Source organism: Homarus americanus, unplaced genomic scaffold (genome assembly GCF_018991925.1).
Source record: "Homarus americanus isolate GMGI-L3 unplaced genomic scaffold, GMGI_Hamer_2.0 scaffold59578, whole genome shotgun sequence".
In the NCBI taxonomy this organism is placed as follows: Eukaryota; Metazoa; Arthropoda; class Malacostraca; order Decapoda; family Nephropidae; genus Homarus; species Homarus americanus.
The window spans coordinates 3356844-3378057 of record NW_024712913.1 but is presented as its reverse complement, the minus strand read 5'-3'; the positions used below and the strand labels follow the sequence as shown (position 1 = coordinate 3378057).

The 21214-nt window shown below is 41.7% G+C and overlaps 1 protein-coding gene across 1 annotated transcript in view; it reads left to right on the top strand.

Moving 5' to 3' along the window:
- Positions 1-21214, top strand: part of LOC121864849 (small conductance calcium-activated potassium channel protein-like) — an 85472-nt gene that overhangs the window by 19768 nt on the left and 44490 nt on the right. Inside the window, 2 exon segments of the mRNA XM_042364015.1 lie at positions 3224-3414; positions 4290-4443. Of these exon segments, the coding sequence (XP_042219949.1) occupies positions 3224-3414; positions 4290-4443 (345 nt within the window).

The following is a 21214-nucleotide window of genomic DNA, read 5'->3' as shown; positions in this document are numbered from 1 at the left end:
ATCTTATAACTGTGGGCTCTTTATAACTGTGAAACCTCCATATATCGGACTTCTCTCTCCATATACTGTAGTCCGTTAAATAGAGGTTTCACAAGTATAAATTTTGTGGGGTTTAATAACAACGATCAGAGTGTTTTGTAGAAGTCCTGGATCCCTTCTAATTCTGCTTATGTGGGTTTTAATGGTCTTAGGAAAAGATTGAATCAAGTTAAGGGGATCGAATAGTTCGTGCGTTTTTTTATATGAATTGTTTCACTTATACTGGTTGGTATCGTTCTCCCTGTCTGTTAAATGCTATGGTTTCTACGTACAAGGTGTTTGGGATGTTTCCTACTACTACTACTTCTATTACTACTACTACTACTATTACGACTACTACTACGACTACTACTACTACTAATAATAATAATTATAATATTTCTTCACTCTGTCACTTACGAACATACATAATAATCTAAGATGACATCGATTAAATATGGTACCATTAAGGAGTGGATCAATTAACTAAAAACTTACATTATAGAAGGAAGATGAAACACGGGGTGAACATACAAAATACAGAAACTACAGTAGGTTGGCGAGTTATGTAGTACTAATGCAGCTGTTGTTTTGGACAGCTGCACGTGGTAGTTCTGTCCAAATATTGTATGTGGACAGGTGTGTATGTTTATATATGTGTGTGTGTGTGTGTGTGTGTGTGTGTGTGTGTGTGTGTGTGTGTGTGTGTGTGTGTGTGTGTGTGTGTGTGTGTGTGTGTGTGTGTGTGTGTGTGTGTGTGTGTGTGTGTGTGTGTGTGTGTGTGTGTGTGTGTGTGTGTGTGTGTGTGTGTGTGTGTGTGTGTGTGTGTGTGTGTGTGTGTGTGTGTGTGTGTGTGTGTGTGTGTGTGTGTGTGTGTGTGTGTGTGTGTGTGTGTGTGTGTGTGTGTGTGTGTGTGTGTGTGTGTGTGTGTGTGTGTGTGTGTGTGTGTGTGTGTGTGTGTGTGTGTGTGTGTGTGTGTGTGTGTGTGTGTGTGTGTGTGTGTGTGTGTTACTATTAGAATTGTACTACAGGGCGCGTATCATTCTCTCTCTGCTAGTCTACCTGTACTGAGTGTAGGCAAGTGTACACGTAATCGTTTGGTTTAACAATCTCATAAAACTGTCAGAGTACATTTGTTCTCTTGATTTAATGCATATAAATCATGTCATAAACTTCTGATGGAAGGTTACATCAGAAAAACTCATAAACACGTCATTTTGGCCAGACCTAGTGTAGTGTAGTGTAGTGTAGTGTACTGTACTCATTAACATGCATGGTGTATATCACAGATTACTATGTACGAACAACCATTATTATGTAGGTGCAGAATTTTTTGTTTTAAGCCACACAAGATAGTGAGGCTTCTCTCTTAATCACCATCATTGGTAATATATTATCTGACTTAATGAACCTGTGTGTGATTTCTTGTCCTGTTAAGAAAGAACATCTGGCTACAATAGTGTGACCGCCATCTGTAATGCTGTAAAGTGAGGTAGTCTAAAGCCTCTCGCAGCGCCATTAAGGGGAACCTAACATACGTACCATTAAGGTCTCTTGTGCCATTATTATATATCGTTCTCACTTTGGGACTAACTGTTACTGAACCTGAAAATTCAAACTTCCATCACTGTTTGGCTTCAGTGGAAACATTTTTTTTTTACTCGACAATAAAAGAGAAAAAAAATGGACACGTGTCGGTATGTCATTATTTGATGACTTGTGTCAGTCATTATGAAATATATTTTTTTGGGGGGGTAATTCCATGACGAATTCATAATAGGAATATATTTCACACTTCCATCATGGTGTGTAGCAACGCGTGAATATATATTTGTATACATATTAAACGAACATGATTTATTGATGCCTTGTTTTTCGTCCATTGTGATAATCGCTATTCACCTTTTTGCTTGGAAGATCTTTATTTTTTATTATTTTATTTTCCTTTTCATTATAACGCGAGTGTTTTCAGCGCCTTACTGATTATATTATTTCATATACAACTTCCTCGTTTATGATTTAATATTTATATCAATAGTCCTTGACACCCACCCATCCAAATACTGGCGTCAGTTATCGTAATGAAATAAATTAATAATTATTAGTAATCAAGTAATCTAGTTTATTCGTTTTTAGTGTTAAATAGTTTTCAAACCTTAATGTTAATATAGGTAGCGTGTGTCAGGTGAGGGCGAGTGTTAGCTGGTCCGGCAGTGTGTATCAGTGACATGATGATCGGTGCTGCTGATGATTGATGCTGTTGATGATTGGTCCTGTTGATGATTGGTCCTGTTGATGATTGGTCCTGTTGATGATTGATGCTGTTGATGATTGGTCCTGTTGATGATTGGTCCTGTTGATGATTGGTCCTGTTGATGATTGGTCCTGTTGATGATTGGTCCTGTTGATGATTGGTCCTGTTGATGATTGGTCCTGTTGATGATTGGTCCTGTTGATGATTGGTCCTGTTGATTGGTCCTGAAAATCAGTTCCAACATTTTTGAAAAATATTTCACTATTTTTCATTAGTGACCTTTGACTTATTATAAAATGATTGAAAATATATGAAATCCAAATTTATATATTCTTGACTGGGTGTACCGCCATGTATATTGGTTGACAGGGAAAAATAATGGACCATAAGTCTACAAGTTTCCATTTTATGTGACCTTGGATACCTATAAGATGGCTAAAACTACATATAGTGAAGATATTGTAAGTAAAACAATGCATCTTTACTTCATATCTTTACAACTGCATACGTGTACCAAATTCCGTGGACTTTAGTTAAATAATGGTGAGATAATGACTAAAAAAAAAAAAAAATATATATATATATATATATATATATATATATATATATATATATATATATATATATATATATATATATATATATATATATATATATATATATTATATATATATATATATATATATATATATAAAATTCTGACTATGCCCCAATGCTGTGGCTTCAGTCTCGCGTAATTTAAAAACGAAAATATGAGTTTTGTATTTCCTTTCTTAGACAACGTGTGTGTGTGTGTGTGTGTGTGTGTGTGTGTGTGTGTGTGTGTGTGTGTGTGCGTGTGTGTGTGTGTGTGAGCGAGCAGACACATACAAAGGCACAGACACACTACGTCAGTATCTTCTGGTAAACTCTGGAAGGAAAATAAGTTATATATCTCGTGGACGGTGACAGCCAACACCTGCAGGAAGGACACCCAGCTCAGAGGACCTCACGGCTCCCAAGCAAGACAAACACCAGGCTCTGAGTGGCAAACACCAGGTTCTGAGTGGCAAACACCAGGCTCTGAGTGGCAAACACGAGGGCTTGCATGACGTGTTTGTCCAGCAGACTCAATCCCACGGGGGCCGAGGCATTCTCTTGTTGTCTTGGGTTCCAACTTCCTCCACCTGTTGCTGTGTCCTGTTTCTGTGTTAGTGGTGTTGTGTGTTGGTGGTGGTGTTGGGTGATGGTGGTGTTGGGTGTTGGTGGTGATGGTGGTGTTGTGTGTTGGTGGTGTTGTGTGTTGATGGTGGTGTTGTGTGTTGATGGTGGTGTTGGGTGATGGTGGTGTTGGGTGATGGTGGTGTTGTGTGTTGATGGTGGTGTTGTGTGTTGATGGTGGTGTTGGGTGATGGTGGTGTTGGGTGATGGTGGTGTTGTGTGTTGATGGTGGTGTTGTGGTGTTGTGATGGTGTTGGGTGATGGTGGTGTTGTGTGTTATGGTGGTGTTGTGTGTTGATGGTGGTGTTGGTGATGGTGGTGTTGTGTGTTGGTGGTGTTGTGTTGATGGTGGTGTTGTGTGTTGATGGTGGTGTTGTGTGTGATGGTGGTGTTGTGTGTTGGTGGTGTTGTGTGTTGATGGTGGTGTTGTGTGTTGATGGTGGTGTTGTGTGTTGATGGTGGTGTTGTGTGTTGATGGTGGTTGTGTGTTGATGGTGGTGTTGTGTGTTGATGGTGGTGTTGTGTGTTGATGGTGGTGTTGGGTGGTGATGGTGGTGTTGGGTGTTGATGGTGGTGTTGGTGTTGATGGTGGTGTTAGGTGTTGGTGGTGATGGTGGTGTTAGGTGTTGGTGGTGATGGTGGTGTTATGTGTTGGTGATGGTGTTATATGATATGTATATCTACATTGTTTCCTATATTCACGTGTTTTACTCTATCCTCTTATACAAATACTGTTATACACTCACAGGATATATTTCTCCCCTATAATCTTAACTCCAAAACGATATATAAACATGATATAATTACCCTCCTATAGAATTTCCATCCCTCTAAATTTCAAGTTTACTCACAAGATATTTTTCTCCATTCTACAGGATTCCTCCGCCTCTCACGCCTTGAAGACCTTGATCAGCGTCTCAACAGTCATTCTTCTGGGGCTTATATGTGCCTACCACGCCCTTGAGGTTCAGGTGGGGTACTGTACAGGTGGGGTACTGTACAGGTGGGCAACTGTACAGGTGGGGTACTGTTCAGGTAAGTACTGTACAGGTGGGGTACTGTTCAGGTAAGTACTGTACAGGTGGGATACTGTACAGGTGGGGTGCTGTACAGGTGGGTACTGTTCAGGTAAGTACTGTATAGGTGGGGTAATGTACAGGTGGGGTATGTACAGGTGAACGACGTATGTGACGCCCGATAATCAGGTAAATATAACCTCAAGCCAGCAGGTGTTATGACAGGTGTAAGACAAGTATGACGCACCTCTACACTCAAGGTCTAAGTGAATACACCCTGAGTGTTACAGGTATAGAACAGGTATGTCAGTCTGTCACACCTTAGATCTTCAGCTTAACGCATTCCGAGTTTAGCTGTGTATGAATGAGCAAAAATTATAGTAAAATGCTATTGATATTAAGATTTGAATACTGAAGAGGAAAAACGAAAACTCTTTGTACCGTAGCTATAGTCTCAATGTAATTTAGATACCATTTTATGACGTTTTTTTCATTGACTATAGTTACAGTAGAGTCTTAAAGCAATTCTGATGCCACACAATAACACACTTTTGTTTTCATGGTGATGTGTGAAATGATACAAGTGTTACCTATAGAATTTGGTCCGAGTATTCCAGGTACGTGTGGAGGTGACTAAGAGTTACCTGTCCTGGTATAGTGGTACTTCCTTGAGAATTGTGGTATCGAATCCTGCTGTGGGTGACATTTGTTGTTATTTTGTTACTTCAAGCGCCATTTTGTGAAGAAATATTCCCGGTGTATCTTATAATTACGGTAGAGTCTGTGGGGAATTTTGATGCCATTTTGGGATGTTAATTTATCAATGTTATAATTATAGTCGAGTCTTCGCGCGATTTCGACATTATTTTTAGTAGTTTTTTATCATTCATGGGAAAGTTCGACGTGTGAAAAGTTTGAAAAGTTCTACATTGCGAAAGTTTAAGAAGTTCTGTCCATTGAAAGTTTGGGATGGTATAACGTGCGAAAGTTTAAGAAGCTTTACCCAGGACGAAGGTGAAGCTGTGGGGACAAGACTATGGGCGAAGCTGACCACTGAAGATAATTGCCTAAAGCCAGCGAGGCGGGAGATGGGCCTGTGGGCAGTTATTGGTGGTAGGTGGTGGAGCGGAAAGTGACCCGAGCTAAAAGTGGTGGAGCGGAAAGTGACCCGAGCTGAAAGTGGTGGAGCGGAAAGTGGCCAAGTGGGAAAGCGGTGGAGCGAGAAGTGGCCAAGTGGAAAAGTGCCTGAACAAGCAAAGAAGACCGAGCGGAAAATTGTGAAGAAAGTGGAAAGTGAGCAAGTACAAAGTGCTAGAATACGCGGAAAACCGAGTGGGAAAGTGACCAAGTAACAACTAACAGAGGGGAAAATGGTCGAGCGGGAAGGGGTTCAGTGGATAGTGTTTGAGTAGTAAATAAATAAGCGGAAAGGCGTTCACACAGTAGACAGTCAAACAGAAAGTAAATAAACAGCAGAAAGTACCACGAGAGCTAGAGACCGAGTCGAAAGTAGCCGAGCAGAAAGAGTACAAGCAGAAAGCGGCAGAGCGAGATAGGCAGAACAGAAAACTACCTAACAGAAAATCAAGCAGACAACTATTCTGAAACTAACGCTCCAGACATTATTTGCATTAAAACTCGTAAAGTGAAGACATATTTACGTCCTTCGTCGCGTTTTATCTCCAAGTCTCCACCTATTTAGGGAAACGATAACGTGAAACACTAAAAAAAAAATCATAATGGCGTTTCCCTCAGGTCGCCTAATTCCTATGTTATATATTAGATTGCGACCGTCCAGATTCGCTCAGCATTTGCATATCCCACTAGTAACAACACTGACCATATCGGTACCAGTTTGTGAAGGTCTTTTTCTACTGGTGTCAATTAAGTTTTTCTCCTTATACCTGAAACGAGAATTAAGAGGAAAGGAGGAAAATATGTATATAAATCCTTAATGAATGCAAGATACTAAAGCTCCTACTCGTGTGTACCAACTTGAAAATTTTTTTACACGATTGACATACTCTTAGTGTGTGTGTGTGTGTGTGTGTGTGTGTGTGTGTGTGTGTCTGTGTGTGTGTGTGTGTGTGGACGCCAAGCTAATAGTGCACTAACTATCTTAACACTAATTAGCTTTACTGAGTGGAACTAACTGCGCGATACTAACACAGGGTCTCGGGAATTACTAAGTTAACGAGAGAGTCGCATGTTCACTTCACACACACACACACCCACACACGCACACACACACACACACACACACACACACACACACACACACACACACACACACACACACACACACACTACACACACACACACTACACACACACACTAACGCCCAAACACAATCATTTAATTATAATATCTTTGTTTTTTAATATTTCCTGGTCTGAGAATTTGGAGCATACTGCATTAGAAAATTAATCATCATCCTGTTAAAATGGAATAAAAATGTGAATTGTTACAATCTGATGTGCTTGTGTTTACTATCTGACGTGCTTGTGTTTACTGTCTGATGTGCTTGTGTTTACTGTCTGATGTGCTTGTGTTTACTATCTGACGTGCTTGTGTTTACTATCTGATGTGCTTGTGTTTACTGTCTGATGTGCTTGTGTTTACTGTCTGATGTGCTTGTGTTTACTGTCTGATGTGCTTGTGTTTACTGTCTGATGTGCTTGTGTTTACTATCTGATGTGCTTGTGTTTACTATCTGATGTTTGTGTGTTTACTGTCTGATGTGCTTGTGTTTACTATCTGATGTGCTTGTGTTTACTATCTGATGTGCTTGTGTTTACTATCTGATGTGCTTGTGTTTACTATCCGATGTACTATCTTTACTATCTGATGTGCTTGTGTTTACTGTCTGATGTGCTTGTGTTTACTATCCGATGTGCTAATCTTTACTATCTGATGTGCTTGTGTTTACTGTCTGATGTGCTTGTGTTTACTATCTGACGTGCTTGTGTTTACTATCTGACGTGCTTGTACTATCTGACGTGCTTGTGTTTACTATCGATGTGCTAATCTTTACTATCTGATGTGCTTGTGTTTACTGTCTGATGTGCTTGTGTTTACTATCTGATGTGCTTGTGTTTACTATCTGACGTGCTTGTGTTTACTATCTGACGTGCTTGTGTTTACTATCTGATGTGCTTGTGTTTACTGTCTGATGTGCTTGTGTTTACTGTCTGATGTGCTTGTGTTTACTATCTGATGTGCTTGTGTTTACTATCTGATGTGCTTGTGTTTACTGTCTGATGTGCTTGTGTTTACTGTCTGATGTGCTTGTGTTTACATCTGATGTGCTTGTGTTTACTGTCTGATGTGCTTGTGTTTACTGTCTGATGTGCTTGTGTTTACTATCTGATGTGCTTGTGTTTACTGTCTGATGTGCTTGTGTTTACTGTCTGATGTGCTTGTGTTTACTGTCTGATGTGCTTGTGTTTACTATCTGATGTGTGTTTACTGTCTGATGTGCTTGTGTTTACTGTCTGATGTGCTTGTGTTTACTGTCTGATGTGCTTGTGTTTACTGTCTGATGTGCTTGTGTTTACTGTCTGATGTGCTTGTGTTTACTATCTGATGTGCTTGTGTTTACTGTCTGATGTGCTTGTGTTTACTGTCTGATGTGCTTGTGTTTACTGTCTGATGTGCTTGTGTTTACTATCTGATGTGCTTGTGTTACTGTCTGATGTGCTTGTTTACTGTCTGATGTGCTTGTGTTTACTATCTGATGTGCTTGTGTTTACTGTCTGATGTGCTTGTGTTTACTGTCTGATATGCTTGTGTTTACTGTCTGATGTGCTTGTGTTTACTATCTGATGTGCTTGTGTTTACTGTCTGATGTGCTTGTGTTTACTGTCTGATGTGCTTGTGTTTACTATCTGATGCTTGTGTTTTTATCTGATGTGCTTGTGTTTACTATCTGATGTGCTTGTGTTTACTGTCTGATGTGCTTGTGTTTACTGTCTGATGTGCTTGTGTTTACTGTCTGATGTGCTTGTGTTTACTGTCTGATGTGCTTGTGTTTACTATCTGATGCTTGTGTTTACTGTCTGATGTGCTTGTGTTTACTATCTGATGTGCTTGTGTTTACTATCGATTTATCTTTACTATCTGATGTGCTTGTTTTACTGTCTGATGTGCTTGTGTTTACTGTCTGATGTGCTTGTGTTTACTATCTGATGTGCTTGTGTTTACTATCTGATGTGCTTGTGTTTACTATCTGATGTGCTTGTGTTTACTATCTGACGTGCTTGTGTTTACTATCTGATGTGCTTGTGTTTACTATCTGATGTGCTTGTGTTTACTGTCTGATGTGCTTGTGTTTACTCTCTGATGTGCTTGTGTTTACTATCTGATGTGCTTGTGTTTACTGTCTGATGTGCTTGTGTTTACTATCTGACGTGCTTGTGTTTACTATCTGACGTGCTTGTGTTTACTATCTGATGTGCTTGTGTTTACTATCTGATGTGCTTGTGTTTACTGTCTGATGCTTGTGTTTACTATCTGATGTGCTTGTGTTTACTATCTGATGCTTGTGTTTACTATCTGACGTGCTTGTGTTTACTATCTGATGTGCTTGTGTTTACTATCTGATGTGCTTGTGTTTACTGTCTGATGTGCTTGTGTTTACTGTCTGATGTGCTTGTGTTTACTATCTGATGTGCTTGTGTTTACTATCTGATGTGTGTGTTTACTATCTGATGTGCTTGTGTTTACTGTCTGATGTGCTTGTGTTTACTATCTGATGTGCTTGTGTTTACTATCCGATGTGCTAATGTTTTACTATCTGATGTGCTAATGTTTACTATCTGATGTGCTAATGTTTACTATCTGATGTGCTAATGCTTACTGTCTGATGTGTGTTTTACTATCCGATGTGCTAATGTTTACTATATGATGTGTGCTTGTTTACCATCCGATGTGCTAATGTTTACTATATGATGTGCTTGTGTTTACTATCTGATGTGTTTATTTAATGTCGGTGTGTTAATCTTTTTGGAACTCGTGTATTGTGAGTAAAGAAGACGTTTTTTCAGTGTGTCTATGGGATACAAAAATAATCAGGGTTACCTAACTGTTAATATGTGAACTGAAACATACACAAAGGCTCCTGAATTTCCACAAAAAAGTGTCGTGCCAACTTTCAAACCCTGCTATGACCCCGTAACCATTTCAAGTGTACAGTAATCACAGCATTAGACCCTGCAGTATAAACAGATGAGGTTGAAGACATTAAAAATAAGTATTTACAGAGTGAATACGTATGATATTACTGTAAGAGTTGAATGAGAGATGGGGGTTGATGCCCTGGATGTAGGTTAACAGAGTCTTGAAGTGAATTACGTTGGCGGCAGCAAATGGAAGATGTAGGCTGCCAGGTGACAAGTTAACCAATCACACACACAAATGCAAAAGTCGTCCCCACAACTAGAGATATCAGGGTAAGACGCGGGGAAGTGTGTGTCGACATGTTCCGTGTGTACTTTTAATTATTTTTTTCATGGATAAATTAACTCTCTTAACTCATTCCTCCAATAGAATCGCTGGTGTTAATGGTTGAAATAATCCTTTGATATACAATTGTTTTTCTCTTGAGTTATAACGTAAGCTTGTACAGGGAGTCTCAGCATCACCAGTCATAAACACGTAATAAGGCGTCACTGTTCCCGACATGCTTACCTGGTTACTCTAGCAGACCTTTGTTGTGATAGTGAACTGTGCCCACCCATGGAACAAATGATTACATGAGACACAGACCAGCTACCATCATTTAACAACCTCAACTAGGCCTTCCACGACACTCACACGAACTAACGTAAGGTGTGCGGAGAAAAACACCATCTAGCCCTCGAAGATGATTAGTTTTGTTGCTGTTGAGTCATATATCCCAGATGATATTCCAGTAGATCATGCAGATATATACTCAAAACAGGCTGTTATAGCTAGGGCATGACTAGTGAACAGGATATAGGCGTCAAGGAACTCTTCTAGGATCTGGTTAAGATAGTATCAATGGTTGGTTGGTTTAATATCGTGATCACTCCACCACCTTGAGGACTATTGTTGACACACTGCACAGATCCTGGAGCGTCAATGTTGTATTGATTGTATAACTCTTCTTGTTTCAATTCAATAGCTTCAGATATTACCAGCTGAGATGAATAATTTTAATGAGACAAATGGTTCTCTGTATGACTCTCAGTGTAACGAAGTTGTATATTGAGTGAAATGGGATGGAATGTTCACTGAAAATTTAAGATATGCTAAAAAAATAACATACTCAATATTCTTTCTTCTTCTTCTTTTCTCTTAAATCATCCTTTTTAATTATCCTTCTTATCTGCTAACTATCATTCCCCCTCTCTCTGTCCTCACCCCCTCTCACCCTCCTCCCCCTCTCTCACCCTCCTCCTCTTTTCCCACTCTCTGTCCCTCCTCCCTCTCACCCCCCTCCCCTTCACCCTCCTCCCCCCTCACCCTCCCCCTCCCCCACCTCACTCTCCTCCCCCCCCCCTCACCCCCTCCTCCCCTCACCTCCTCCTCACCCTCCTCCTCCCTCACCCTCCTCCCCCTCACCCTCCTCCCCCACCCCTCCTCCCCTCACCTCCTCCCCCTCTCCTCCTCCCCCCTCTCCTCCCCCACTCCTCCTCCCCCCCCTCCCTCCCTCTCCCCCCTTCCCATCCCCTATTCTTTCTCCATCAACCTCTTCTGCTTCCCATTTTAACCCAGACCTCAACTCCCCATCAACCCTACGTCAACCTCCTTCAACCTCCAACTTAGTGTTTCATCAACTCCCTTAATCCATCAACAAACCCCCATCTCATCCCCATCAACCCCACTCAGTCCCCTATCAACCTCTCTGTGCTCCCATCAAGCCCACTTAATCCCCATCAGCCCTCTCATTCCACCGTCAACCCCCCACCCTTTGTGCCCCTCAACCTCCTTAGTACCCTCACCAACCTTTCAACCCCATCAACCCTTTATCCTCCATCAACCTCTCAATCACCCATCAACCCCTCAATCACCCATTAACCCTCCACCCATCAACCTCTCAATCACCCATTAACCCTCAATCCATCAACCTCTCAATCACCCATCACCTCAATCACCCATCAACCCTCAATCACCCATCAACCCCCTCAATCACCCATTAACCCTCAATCACCCATTAACCCTCCAATCACCCATCAACCCCTCTCAAAGCCCCCATCGGAGCCCATCAGTGTCCCATCGACCCAGTCCCACCATACAACACATCTTTGTTCCTGACGAGAATTTAAGATCCGCTGGAAACATCATCAATGGCGCCTTTGTGTGTGCTGTACAGAGTGGCCGAGGAGGGTCATTTGTTTACCTGTTGAGGGGGGGGGCTATTTCCTGAGGAGGGGGTGGAGGAAGAGGAGGAGGAAGAGGGATAGAGGAAGAAGAGGAAGGGTTTGAAAGATGAGAGCGATGAAGGTTGCAAACGAGGGAAGTGGAAAGTGGTGTAGAAGAAGAATGGAGAGGGTAAGGGAAACTAATGAAGAGGGGAAGAGGAAGCTGTAGTGGAGAGGGAAGAGGAAGCTGTATTGGAGAGGGAAGAGGAAGTTAGTGGAGAGGGAAGAAGGAGAGAAAAGTTGAGAGGGAAAGAGAGGGTGCGTGGAGAGTGGAATTGAAGATACAGAGGGAAGGGGTATGAAACAAAAGAGTAAAGAGAGAGAGTGGATGAGGGGTGGAGAGGTTTATTAAACAGGGAAGAAGAAATGGGAGGAAAAGAGGAAGATGGAGAGGGAAGAAGGAGGAAGAAGTGGTGATAGTCTGAGTGTGATGAAAGTGATTATAGTTTGAGTGCGATGAAAGTGATTATAGTCTGAGTGTGATGAAAGTGATGATAGTTTGAGTGTGATGAAAGTGATGATAGTTTGAGTGTGATGAAAGTGATTATAGTTTGAGTGCGATGAAAGTGATGATAGGTTTAAGTGTGATGACGTGAGAAATATACTTAGTAGTGATCTCACGTCCAAAGGGGAAGTGACGTGTTGTGTTGGGGAGGTCTCAACATCACAAGTCATTAAACCTTGAAGTGAGTGATCCTGGCCACACACACACACACACACACACACACACACACACACACACACACACACACACCTTCATCTTAAACGAGTCATATCTGTAGAATAATATATTTTCCATCTACAGAGCCTTTTTTATTATGGGGGGGGGGGTGGAGTGTAACTAATTTACCACGAACATAATCTTTTTTTTTATGCAGTTAACCTTAGTGTGACGAGATAATGATTGTGTTTGGTCACGTTATCTCATACTAAACATAATTCCCCTTCACATTATCTGAAACGTTATCAAGAGTATCTGTACAATATCTTGAAACTCACTACTTTTTCTTTTTCTAACTTTTATACTTTCATTCTCTTTTCTTTCACTTTCTCCCTAACTTTTCTTTAACTGGGAAAACCATAATTGTCCTCGTGATCAATTTAGCTAGGGGCCTACAGTATACCGTCCCTTACACCCCCCCATCACAAGTCATACCTGCACCAGAGAACCTAAATATGTAGCAAAACTCACCTGATGAATTGAGCTTACCTGGATTACAATCACTGCACAATTCTCTCTCTCTCTCTCTCTCTCTCTCTCTTACTTCAATGTTCTATTACGGATCATAATTAATAAAGGCAGTTAAGAGAGGAATACAGCCACCAGTAATCCTGATTTGTTTGAAGGTCTCTCGGTTAACCGGGCGCGGAGCCGGATAAACCCCCACCGTCCCGTAAATACAACAAATGAACGCACGGCCTGGGAATGTGTATCCGTTTTGAAGGGGGAAATTCAAGAAAGGAGAGAGCCCAGCTTTGTGGAGGTTGGACCAGATTTGTGAATTTATTTGGAGGTATTTTGGAGAGGACATTTGTGGATGGACCAGCTGGCTATAAACTGGAAGAGAAAATTGAAAAAGGAGATGACTAGCTTTCTGGTAGAGTTATACGACAGCTAAAGACAGTTTGGAGGAGGAATTCAAAGAAAGCTGAGCCAATCAAGATATATTTGGAGGATATACACGAAGCTGAAGCCAATTCTGGAAGGGACCATCAAAATCGGAACATAACCATGAATTCTTTTAGGCAGATGGAAATTAGAGGATAAATTTCGAGGGAAACTTTTAAGATTTCATGAAAGAGTAAGAATTATTGATAATATTACATAAAACTAAGGAAAATAAAGGGGAAATATAAGATTAGACCGATCAACACCTACGGACAATCTGGGAAGGAAAATTCAAGGTTGGACGAGAAAACTATAAATTATTTTGAGATAATGTGCAAAGTTTAGGGCAATTTCAATTTGCTATTCCAGCTTTCCAATTACACGGTACCTCAGTCACGCCGAAAACGTGATGGACCTACGTTTGTCTCCCGAGCAAAAAAAGAAAATAAAGAAATAAAAAAAAAAAAACCCCGACCAGCTTATATGTTTTTGTTCCAGGCTGCTGTGTTCTCAGTTTATTTATTTATTTTTGGGGTTTGTTTAAAATGGTGGATGGAGGTTGTAGAGGGGAGGTTGAGGAAGGGGTGGGGTTGAGTGAGAGGAGGGGGTTGAGGGAGGGGTGGGGGCTAAGTGGAAGGGAGGAGCGGAGGTTGAGTGAGAGGAGGGGGGGCTGGAGTGGAGGGGGTGTTGGGTGGAGGGGAGGAGGAGGTTGAGTAGAGGGGGTGGGGAGGGAGAGGAGGGGGGGTGGAGAGAGGGGTGGAGAGGAGGGTTGAGTGGAGGGATGGGCGGGGGGTAAACTCATGTGTGTTCCTCGTCTCTCTCTCTCAAAAATTAAAGACTATAATGAGAGAAGAATTTTTCTAAGTATGGTTCAGTCCAAACAAGAGGACACAGTACAGTATATACCATCCGTTACGAGGAGCAGGTAGCAGCTATGTGACTCAGCCGGGCAGCCTGATTCACGTTACGACTTATAAAATGAAATATAATAAAATAGAACATGTTGGTCCGTTCAGTCCTATATTGGAAGGAGATTTACATAATGTAGTTTGGGCTTTTGTAGGAAATAACTGGAACTGATATGATAAAATGCCGGAAACTCGATTTATATATATATTTTTAATTTTCAGTATTTAAAGTCTTGTATATACTTTACTTTTAATAGTCAAAATATTTCTATAGTGAGTCAGTTGCAGTAACTAGTGGTTGTTAATGATAAAGAGTATATTTTTATTTAACGTGATAATTCTCTACACTTTTGACGTAAATAATCAAGGGCACAGAGGGCGGCTCCCTCTCATGGTCCACATAACCAACAAACTGTGAATTTATTACCTGGTTTATGCTGCGGCCATTACTATTAAGAACCGTCATCCTTCACCATCACCTTCCTGATGATGTTGGAGGAGAGGAACTCAAGTAATCCCCAGGCCGGAGTCTTTGAACTAAAGGTTAGATTAGGCTATGACAGGGATAACTAAGGTTAAGTTAGGTTATTTTAAGGATAACTTAAGGTAAGCTTAACTAAGTTTACCTTATGGCTGGCTAAAACGAAGCTAGTATAGGTTAGGTTTAAGTTATTAAGGGTACCGTAAGTAAAGTAGGTTCTGTAAGGAATAGACTAGGTAAAGCTAAGTAAGGTTATGTTAGGAGTAAACTTAGATTAGCTCAAGTTAGATTGTGTTTGGATAGATTCCGGGCCTGAATTTGTCTAGTGCTTGTTCATCGGTCAAAGTGTCTGTCTAGTGTCTGTTCATCAGTCAGGTGTCTTATATAGTGTCTGTTCAATCGGTTTATGCCTGTTATATGCCTGTATAGATGTTGGTGATCAGTCAGGTGTCTTATATAGTGTCTGTTCAATCGGTTTATGTCTGTTATATGCCTGTATAGATGTTGGTGATCAGTCAGGTGTCTTATATAGTGTCTGTTCATCCGGTATATGTCTTTCAGGTGTGGGTGTCTGTTACCATTTTGCTTTACCTGACTAATTCCTCTCAAGTGAAGACAAAATAAACCAGAGTGACCTCAATGTCTTCGTCAGCAGCCGTATAGTTTTTGTTGTCTTTACCCTTCTCCCTTCTTTTCTACTCTTTATTATCGTTTCATCCCTTCACCCTTTCTTCAACCTTTCCCTTCATTTTCCTTAACCCTTCTCCTTTCCTTCTTTTCCTCAGACTCCTCTCGTTTCTTTCTTTTTCTCAGACCCTCCTTCTACCTATTCCTCCTCTCTTCGACCCATCTTTCTCCCATTTGCTTATCTCCTGAATTTCTCCTTCTGCATTCTTTTTCTTTATTTGCTTACCTCCTCTTTTTTCTTTATCTTCTTCTCTTATTGCCTGTTTTATCTCTCTTCTTTTTCAGTCTAGCATGTATCCATCAGAGAGAGAGAGAGAGAGAGAGAGAGAGAGAGAGAGAGAGAGAGAGAGAGAGAGAGAGAGAGAGAGTGTCGCCTCAGCAGCTGAATATCGTCTAGTATGAGTAGCCTCCACCACCGTCAACCATCTGTCTCCTTAACCCACTAGCTCCCCTCCTCTCTGTCAACCCACCCTTTGTTGGTTTCCTTAATCCGCCTTATTTATCACCTCGTATCATTTATCTCTTCGTTATCAATAAGACGCTTTATTTCTTAAGTACTTGACATCAGAACGGTCAAATTGTGGATAATTAAGTTGTTCTATATTTAGGAAACTTAGGTGTTGTTACTCGTATTGTCATGTCATCTTTCCTGATTAATAATAATTGGTCTTTTTATTATGGAGGAATCTAATTTTTGAAAATCTGTAATTCTTTTAATTATTTCATCTTCCAATCCATAATTACTCACTTTCTTTTAGGTAGGAGAGGTGATGGGGGGGGGGGGCCTATAATTATTTTTGAAGGTTCAGATTTTTTACAATAAACCCAGGTTATGGGTCGTATTTTCATAGGGTTTGGATTTGTAGCTATCCTATCTGTGTTGAATTAGTTGAGCCGCAGATCTATGCGGCATTCCGTGACTGTAGCCTCATAGTCAATATCTACTACTACTACTACTACTACTACAGTATTTCCTTGAGAAGGTTAACAGTAAGGCTCTGTACATAATATGTTCATTATTGAGTAAGTCTTGTCGAGTTATATTGATCATCTAATAATACTGTACATCAGATACATTATCTCATAGATTTACCTCCAGACATTTATGTTAGTGTTTGATAAATATATAAAGTAATGTAATAATATTTTAACACCTTGTTTTTCCATCTTTGCTTTTTGTTTATATATACAATAGAAATATAGTATTACAGCTTCCGTAACCCATCCTATGCGCACACACACACACACACACACATGTTCACACAGACACACACACACACACACACATGTTCACACAGACACACACACATGTTCACACAGACACACACACATGTTCACACAGACACACACACACATGCATACTCACACATGTACACGCACACACACACACACACACACACACACGCATACTCACACATGTACACACACACACACACAATCACACTGTGGTGTGTGTCCTTAATGAATGCAGTGCTTATACTCCTTATGTATTCTCAGAATCGGTTATAAGAAAGAAATTGTCAAAGTTAAAAGTTCGTAAGAGTCCTGGCCCTGAAATGGTGCATCCCTGAGTGCTAAGAGAATTGTGCAATGGGCTTGCTGAGCCCCTGAAGATCCTGTTCTGTAAATGCCTGGATGAGCAAAAGGCCCCCAGTGATTGGAAAATGAGTTATGCGATTCCTATTTTCAATTTTGGGAGATCGACACTCCACAAATAATCATAGACCAGTGAGCCTGACCAGTATAGTGTGTAAAGTACTTGAGAGCATTATAAGAGATGCCCCTGGTCATGACCCTCAACTTGCCAGCACTTTGGAGTCTCAATTTGAGTTTGTCAAAGTGTTGTTTTTGCCTCCCAACACTACATCAATCATACATCCAATGGACCAGAATGTGATCAGCAACTTTAAGAAGCTGTACATGAAGAAAATGTTCAGGAGATGTCATCAGGCAACTTCCACTGATCCTGAACTAACACTGGCACAGTTCTGGAAGACTCAATTTAACATCCTGGAGGCTGTAAAATTGATTGTGTCCTCATGGCAAGAAGTCTCCACTAGATCCCTCAATTCTGCATGGAAAGCACTGTGGCCATCAGTAGTCCATGATTTTGAGGGATTTCAGGAAGAAGCAGAGTTGGACCAGGAGATTGTGTCCATTGGTCAGTCATTGGGCCTTGAAGTGGAGGAGGATGATGTAGAAGAGCTTGTGATGTCTCATGAGCAGGAACTTACTCCTGAAGACTTGCAGCAACTGGATGAGATGTTAGAGGCTGACAGTGGTGAGGAGGAAAAGGAAAGTGATGACCATATGTCAACTTCAGATTTGAAAGATGTTGTTAACCACTGGGAGAAGTTCAGGAAACTGGCTTCAAGGCACCCAGATGTGGAAAAATCAGAACTAGCTTTGTGTAATGTTGAGGACACAGTGGTCTCCTTCTTCAAACATCAGTTAATGATGAGGAGGAGAGATGCCCCACAGACAAAAATTGACAGTTTCTTCACTAAAAGGCAGTGGGAACAACATGCTAGCCCTCAGCCTTCCACTTCAAGAAGGAGAGAGGATGTTCCTGCTGGAGAATCTGTCAGTTCAGAGGCTCCTGACATTTTCATGGAAGGTGACTCGCCTTCCAAGAAGCAGTAAAATGCTTCTCCTCCACTTCCACTTCCTTCTCTTCTCCCTTCTCCTCCTCCACCTCCCACTTCAAATTCACATCATCATCATCATCATCATCCAGGAGCCTTCTACATACACACCTCAAAGTAAGTGTACTTTACTACCTTTTTGTTGACTTTAGGCAATTTTCGGTGAGCTGGAACCAATTACCCAAAAACCCATTGTAACAATGGTTTCGGTTAACGAATTTTTCGGTTAACGAGCAACCTTTTGGAACGAATTGTAGTCTCGATTTACGTGGTCAATTAAACCCGTGGAGGTCCGCGTAAAACGAGGAACGCGTAAACGAAATAACAGAACATATAGGATTAATTGAAATAGAGACTGGGCCGACCCCCAGACTACACTTTTTCCGACACAATACGTACGTTGTAGTAAAAATAACATCTTAATTTTATGATGGTAGGGACACACACATAATATATAAGGTAAATATCAATAAGAGAATAATATACTGTACAGGTACAAGAGAAATATCAAGGTTTTTAACACTTACGTTAGTAGAAGAAATTGCTTGGCGCACGGGGATGGCGGCTGGTTCCGAGGCAGATGGCAAATTAGTGGCCCTCAGGTGAATCACTTGTATCACTATCCACTACAGAGGTTAGCAGGGCCTCCCTGACAAACCCCTCAAAGTCCATATCGTCACTGTCACTATCACTGACTTGGGCTGGCTGTGGTTGTGGTGGGTTGCGGGCGAAGAACTCGGTTTTGTTACGTTGATGGCTAGCATTGATGTGGTCGTGATACATCTGGATATACGGCTCAATAGATTGCAACAGATGGTTATTGGAGACTTCGTATCGGTGATTCACTGGGTCTTTGGAAAGGATGAGCTTGAGTTTCTCGGCCAACTCGATGGCCTCCTTTACATCACCATGTGTTAACTTCTGTTCTTCTTGTTCTGCCGTACCACCTGCCTCCTCACTGACATCATCATCTTCCAACAACTCGTCCGCAGTCACCTCAGGTTGCCTGATTACCTCCAGGATGTCGTCGTTGGTGGTCTCGGAGAAGCCTGCAGCTCTAACACTCTGTGCAGCCTCTCTTGCAATGTCCAAAGCCACAGCAACAGACTGAACCTCACCAGCCACCGCTTGACTCTGCCTCCCACCTGGGATACCCTGCAACACATGCCGCCACGCGTGATGAATTGTTGCCACAGACAGGTGCCCCCATGCCTCCACCAAGAAATCAACAGCTTTCTTCACGTTGAACATCTTCCAAAACTGTTTGACTCGCACTTCATGCTCCGCCAACTCTTGTTCTGGATCCTCGCTCTCGCTGCCACTCAGTAGGTTCCGCAATTCATCCTTGGTGTTGGTGAAGTCGTTCAGGAGCCGAAACTTCTTTGCGGAGAAAGCAGCCTTGACGTTACATATCGACTCCTGATCCATGGGCTGGATTAACGACGTAGTGTTAGCGGGAAGGAAGAACACTTTTACGTTGGGGTGACGATCCAGCAAAAGGGGCGAGTGTCCTGGTGCGTTATCGAGGAGCAACAAAATGTTGAATGGCACATTATTTTGCACGCAGAATTTCTTGACATCAGGAACGAAACAGTCGTCAAACCAGGAGAAGGACAGACCAGTGAACATCCACGCCTTCCTTGAGGTTAGCCAGTGGACATTTAACTTGCTCATGTCCACGTTTTTGTAGGCGTGCGGCTTGCGGGCTGTGTGGATCACAGATAACTTGAGCTTACAGGTGCCGGAGGTATTGGTGGTGAACAGGACGGTGATGCGTTCCTTCTGCATCTTCCGGCCCCTACACTTGCTGGCAAACTTGACTACAAATGTCTTGGAAGGTAAGTTCTTCCAAAAGAGCCCGGATTCATCCATGTTGAACACCTGGTCGTCTGTGTACTGTCCTTCCTCCATAATTTCTCGTAAGAATGGGGGAAAATTCATGGCGGCAGCCCAGTCAGCACTTGCTCCTTCACCAACAATTTCCGTTTTCGTGATCTTGTTACGACGTTTAAACCCTTGCAGCCACCCAGTGGAAGCAGTGAAGGGTTTGGGTTCTGCAATTCCCATCTTTCGCGCCACTGACACATACAGTTCTCTCGCGTAGTCCTGCAATGCCCAAGTGTCGACCGCCTCGTTCCTTCTCGCCTGACGAATCAAGTAGCTCACCAATAAATTCTTCGTCTTGAGCAGCACCTTATTCTGACAATACTTGACCAACGAGGCACCTGCAGACTTTGTGATGCTCATATGTTCTTTTATCTTGGCGGCATCTTTCTTGATGGTGCGGATCATTGATTCGTTAACGCCATACTGTCGCGCCAGATCGACCTGCCTCGTTCCTTTTTCTAATTCCTGAACGATTTTATATTTCACTTCGTAGCTTAAGGTGCGTCGCATCTTCTTGGACTTAGGGTGGCTTGGTCCAGGTAATTCAAGGCTTTTCTGTGGTGGTGGGAGTCCAGTAGATGCCATTGTTGAATAGATTAGCGGGCACAACAGAGAAAGTATACACGGTGACTTAGGACAATGAGACTGGCGCACTTAAGGTCAGCGACTTATTCCCTCTGGTGGCAGGGCATGTAATGTTACATTAGAGCAATCACAGCTAGCGGCGGAGGAAATGCGTGGGTGGTAAGGATGCGTGGCCCAATCACAGCCACATACGTCATATGGCGTCATATATATATATATATATATATATATATATATATATATATATATATATATATATATATATATATATATATATATATATATATATATATATATATATATATATATATATATATACACTATATATATATGCTGGAACGTTCCTGCTTAACACAATTACTCAAGGTACTTTTTGTTTTGTTTTATCCTCTTCGCCACTGATCGGCTTGTTAGCTGCTTGGGCGATCGGTCACGTCTCTGATTACTTTTCCTTTTCATTTATCTTCTTCACCAAAAGATCAGCTCGCTAGCCTCCCGGGCGATTGGTCACGTCCCTGTCACGCACTGTTGGTAAATAC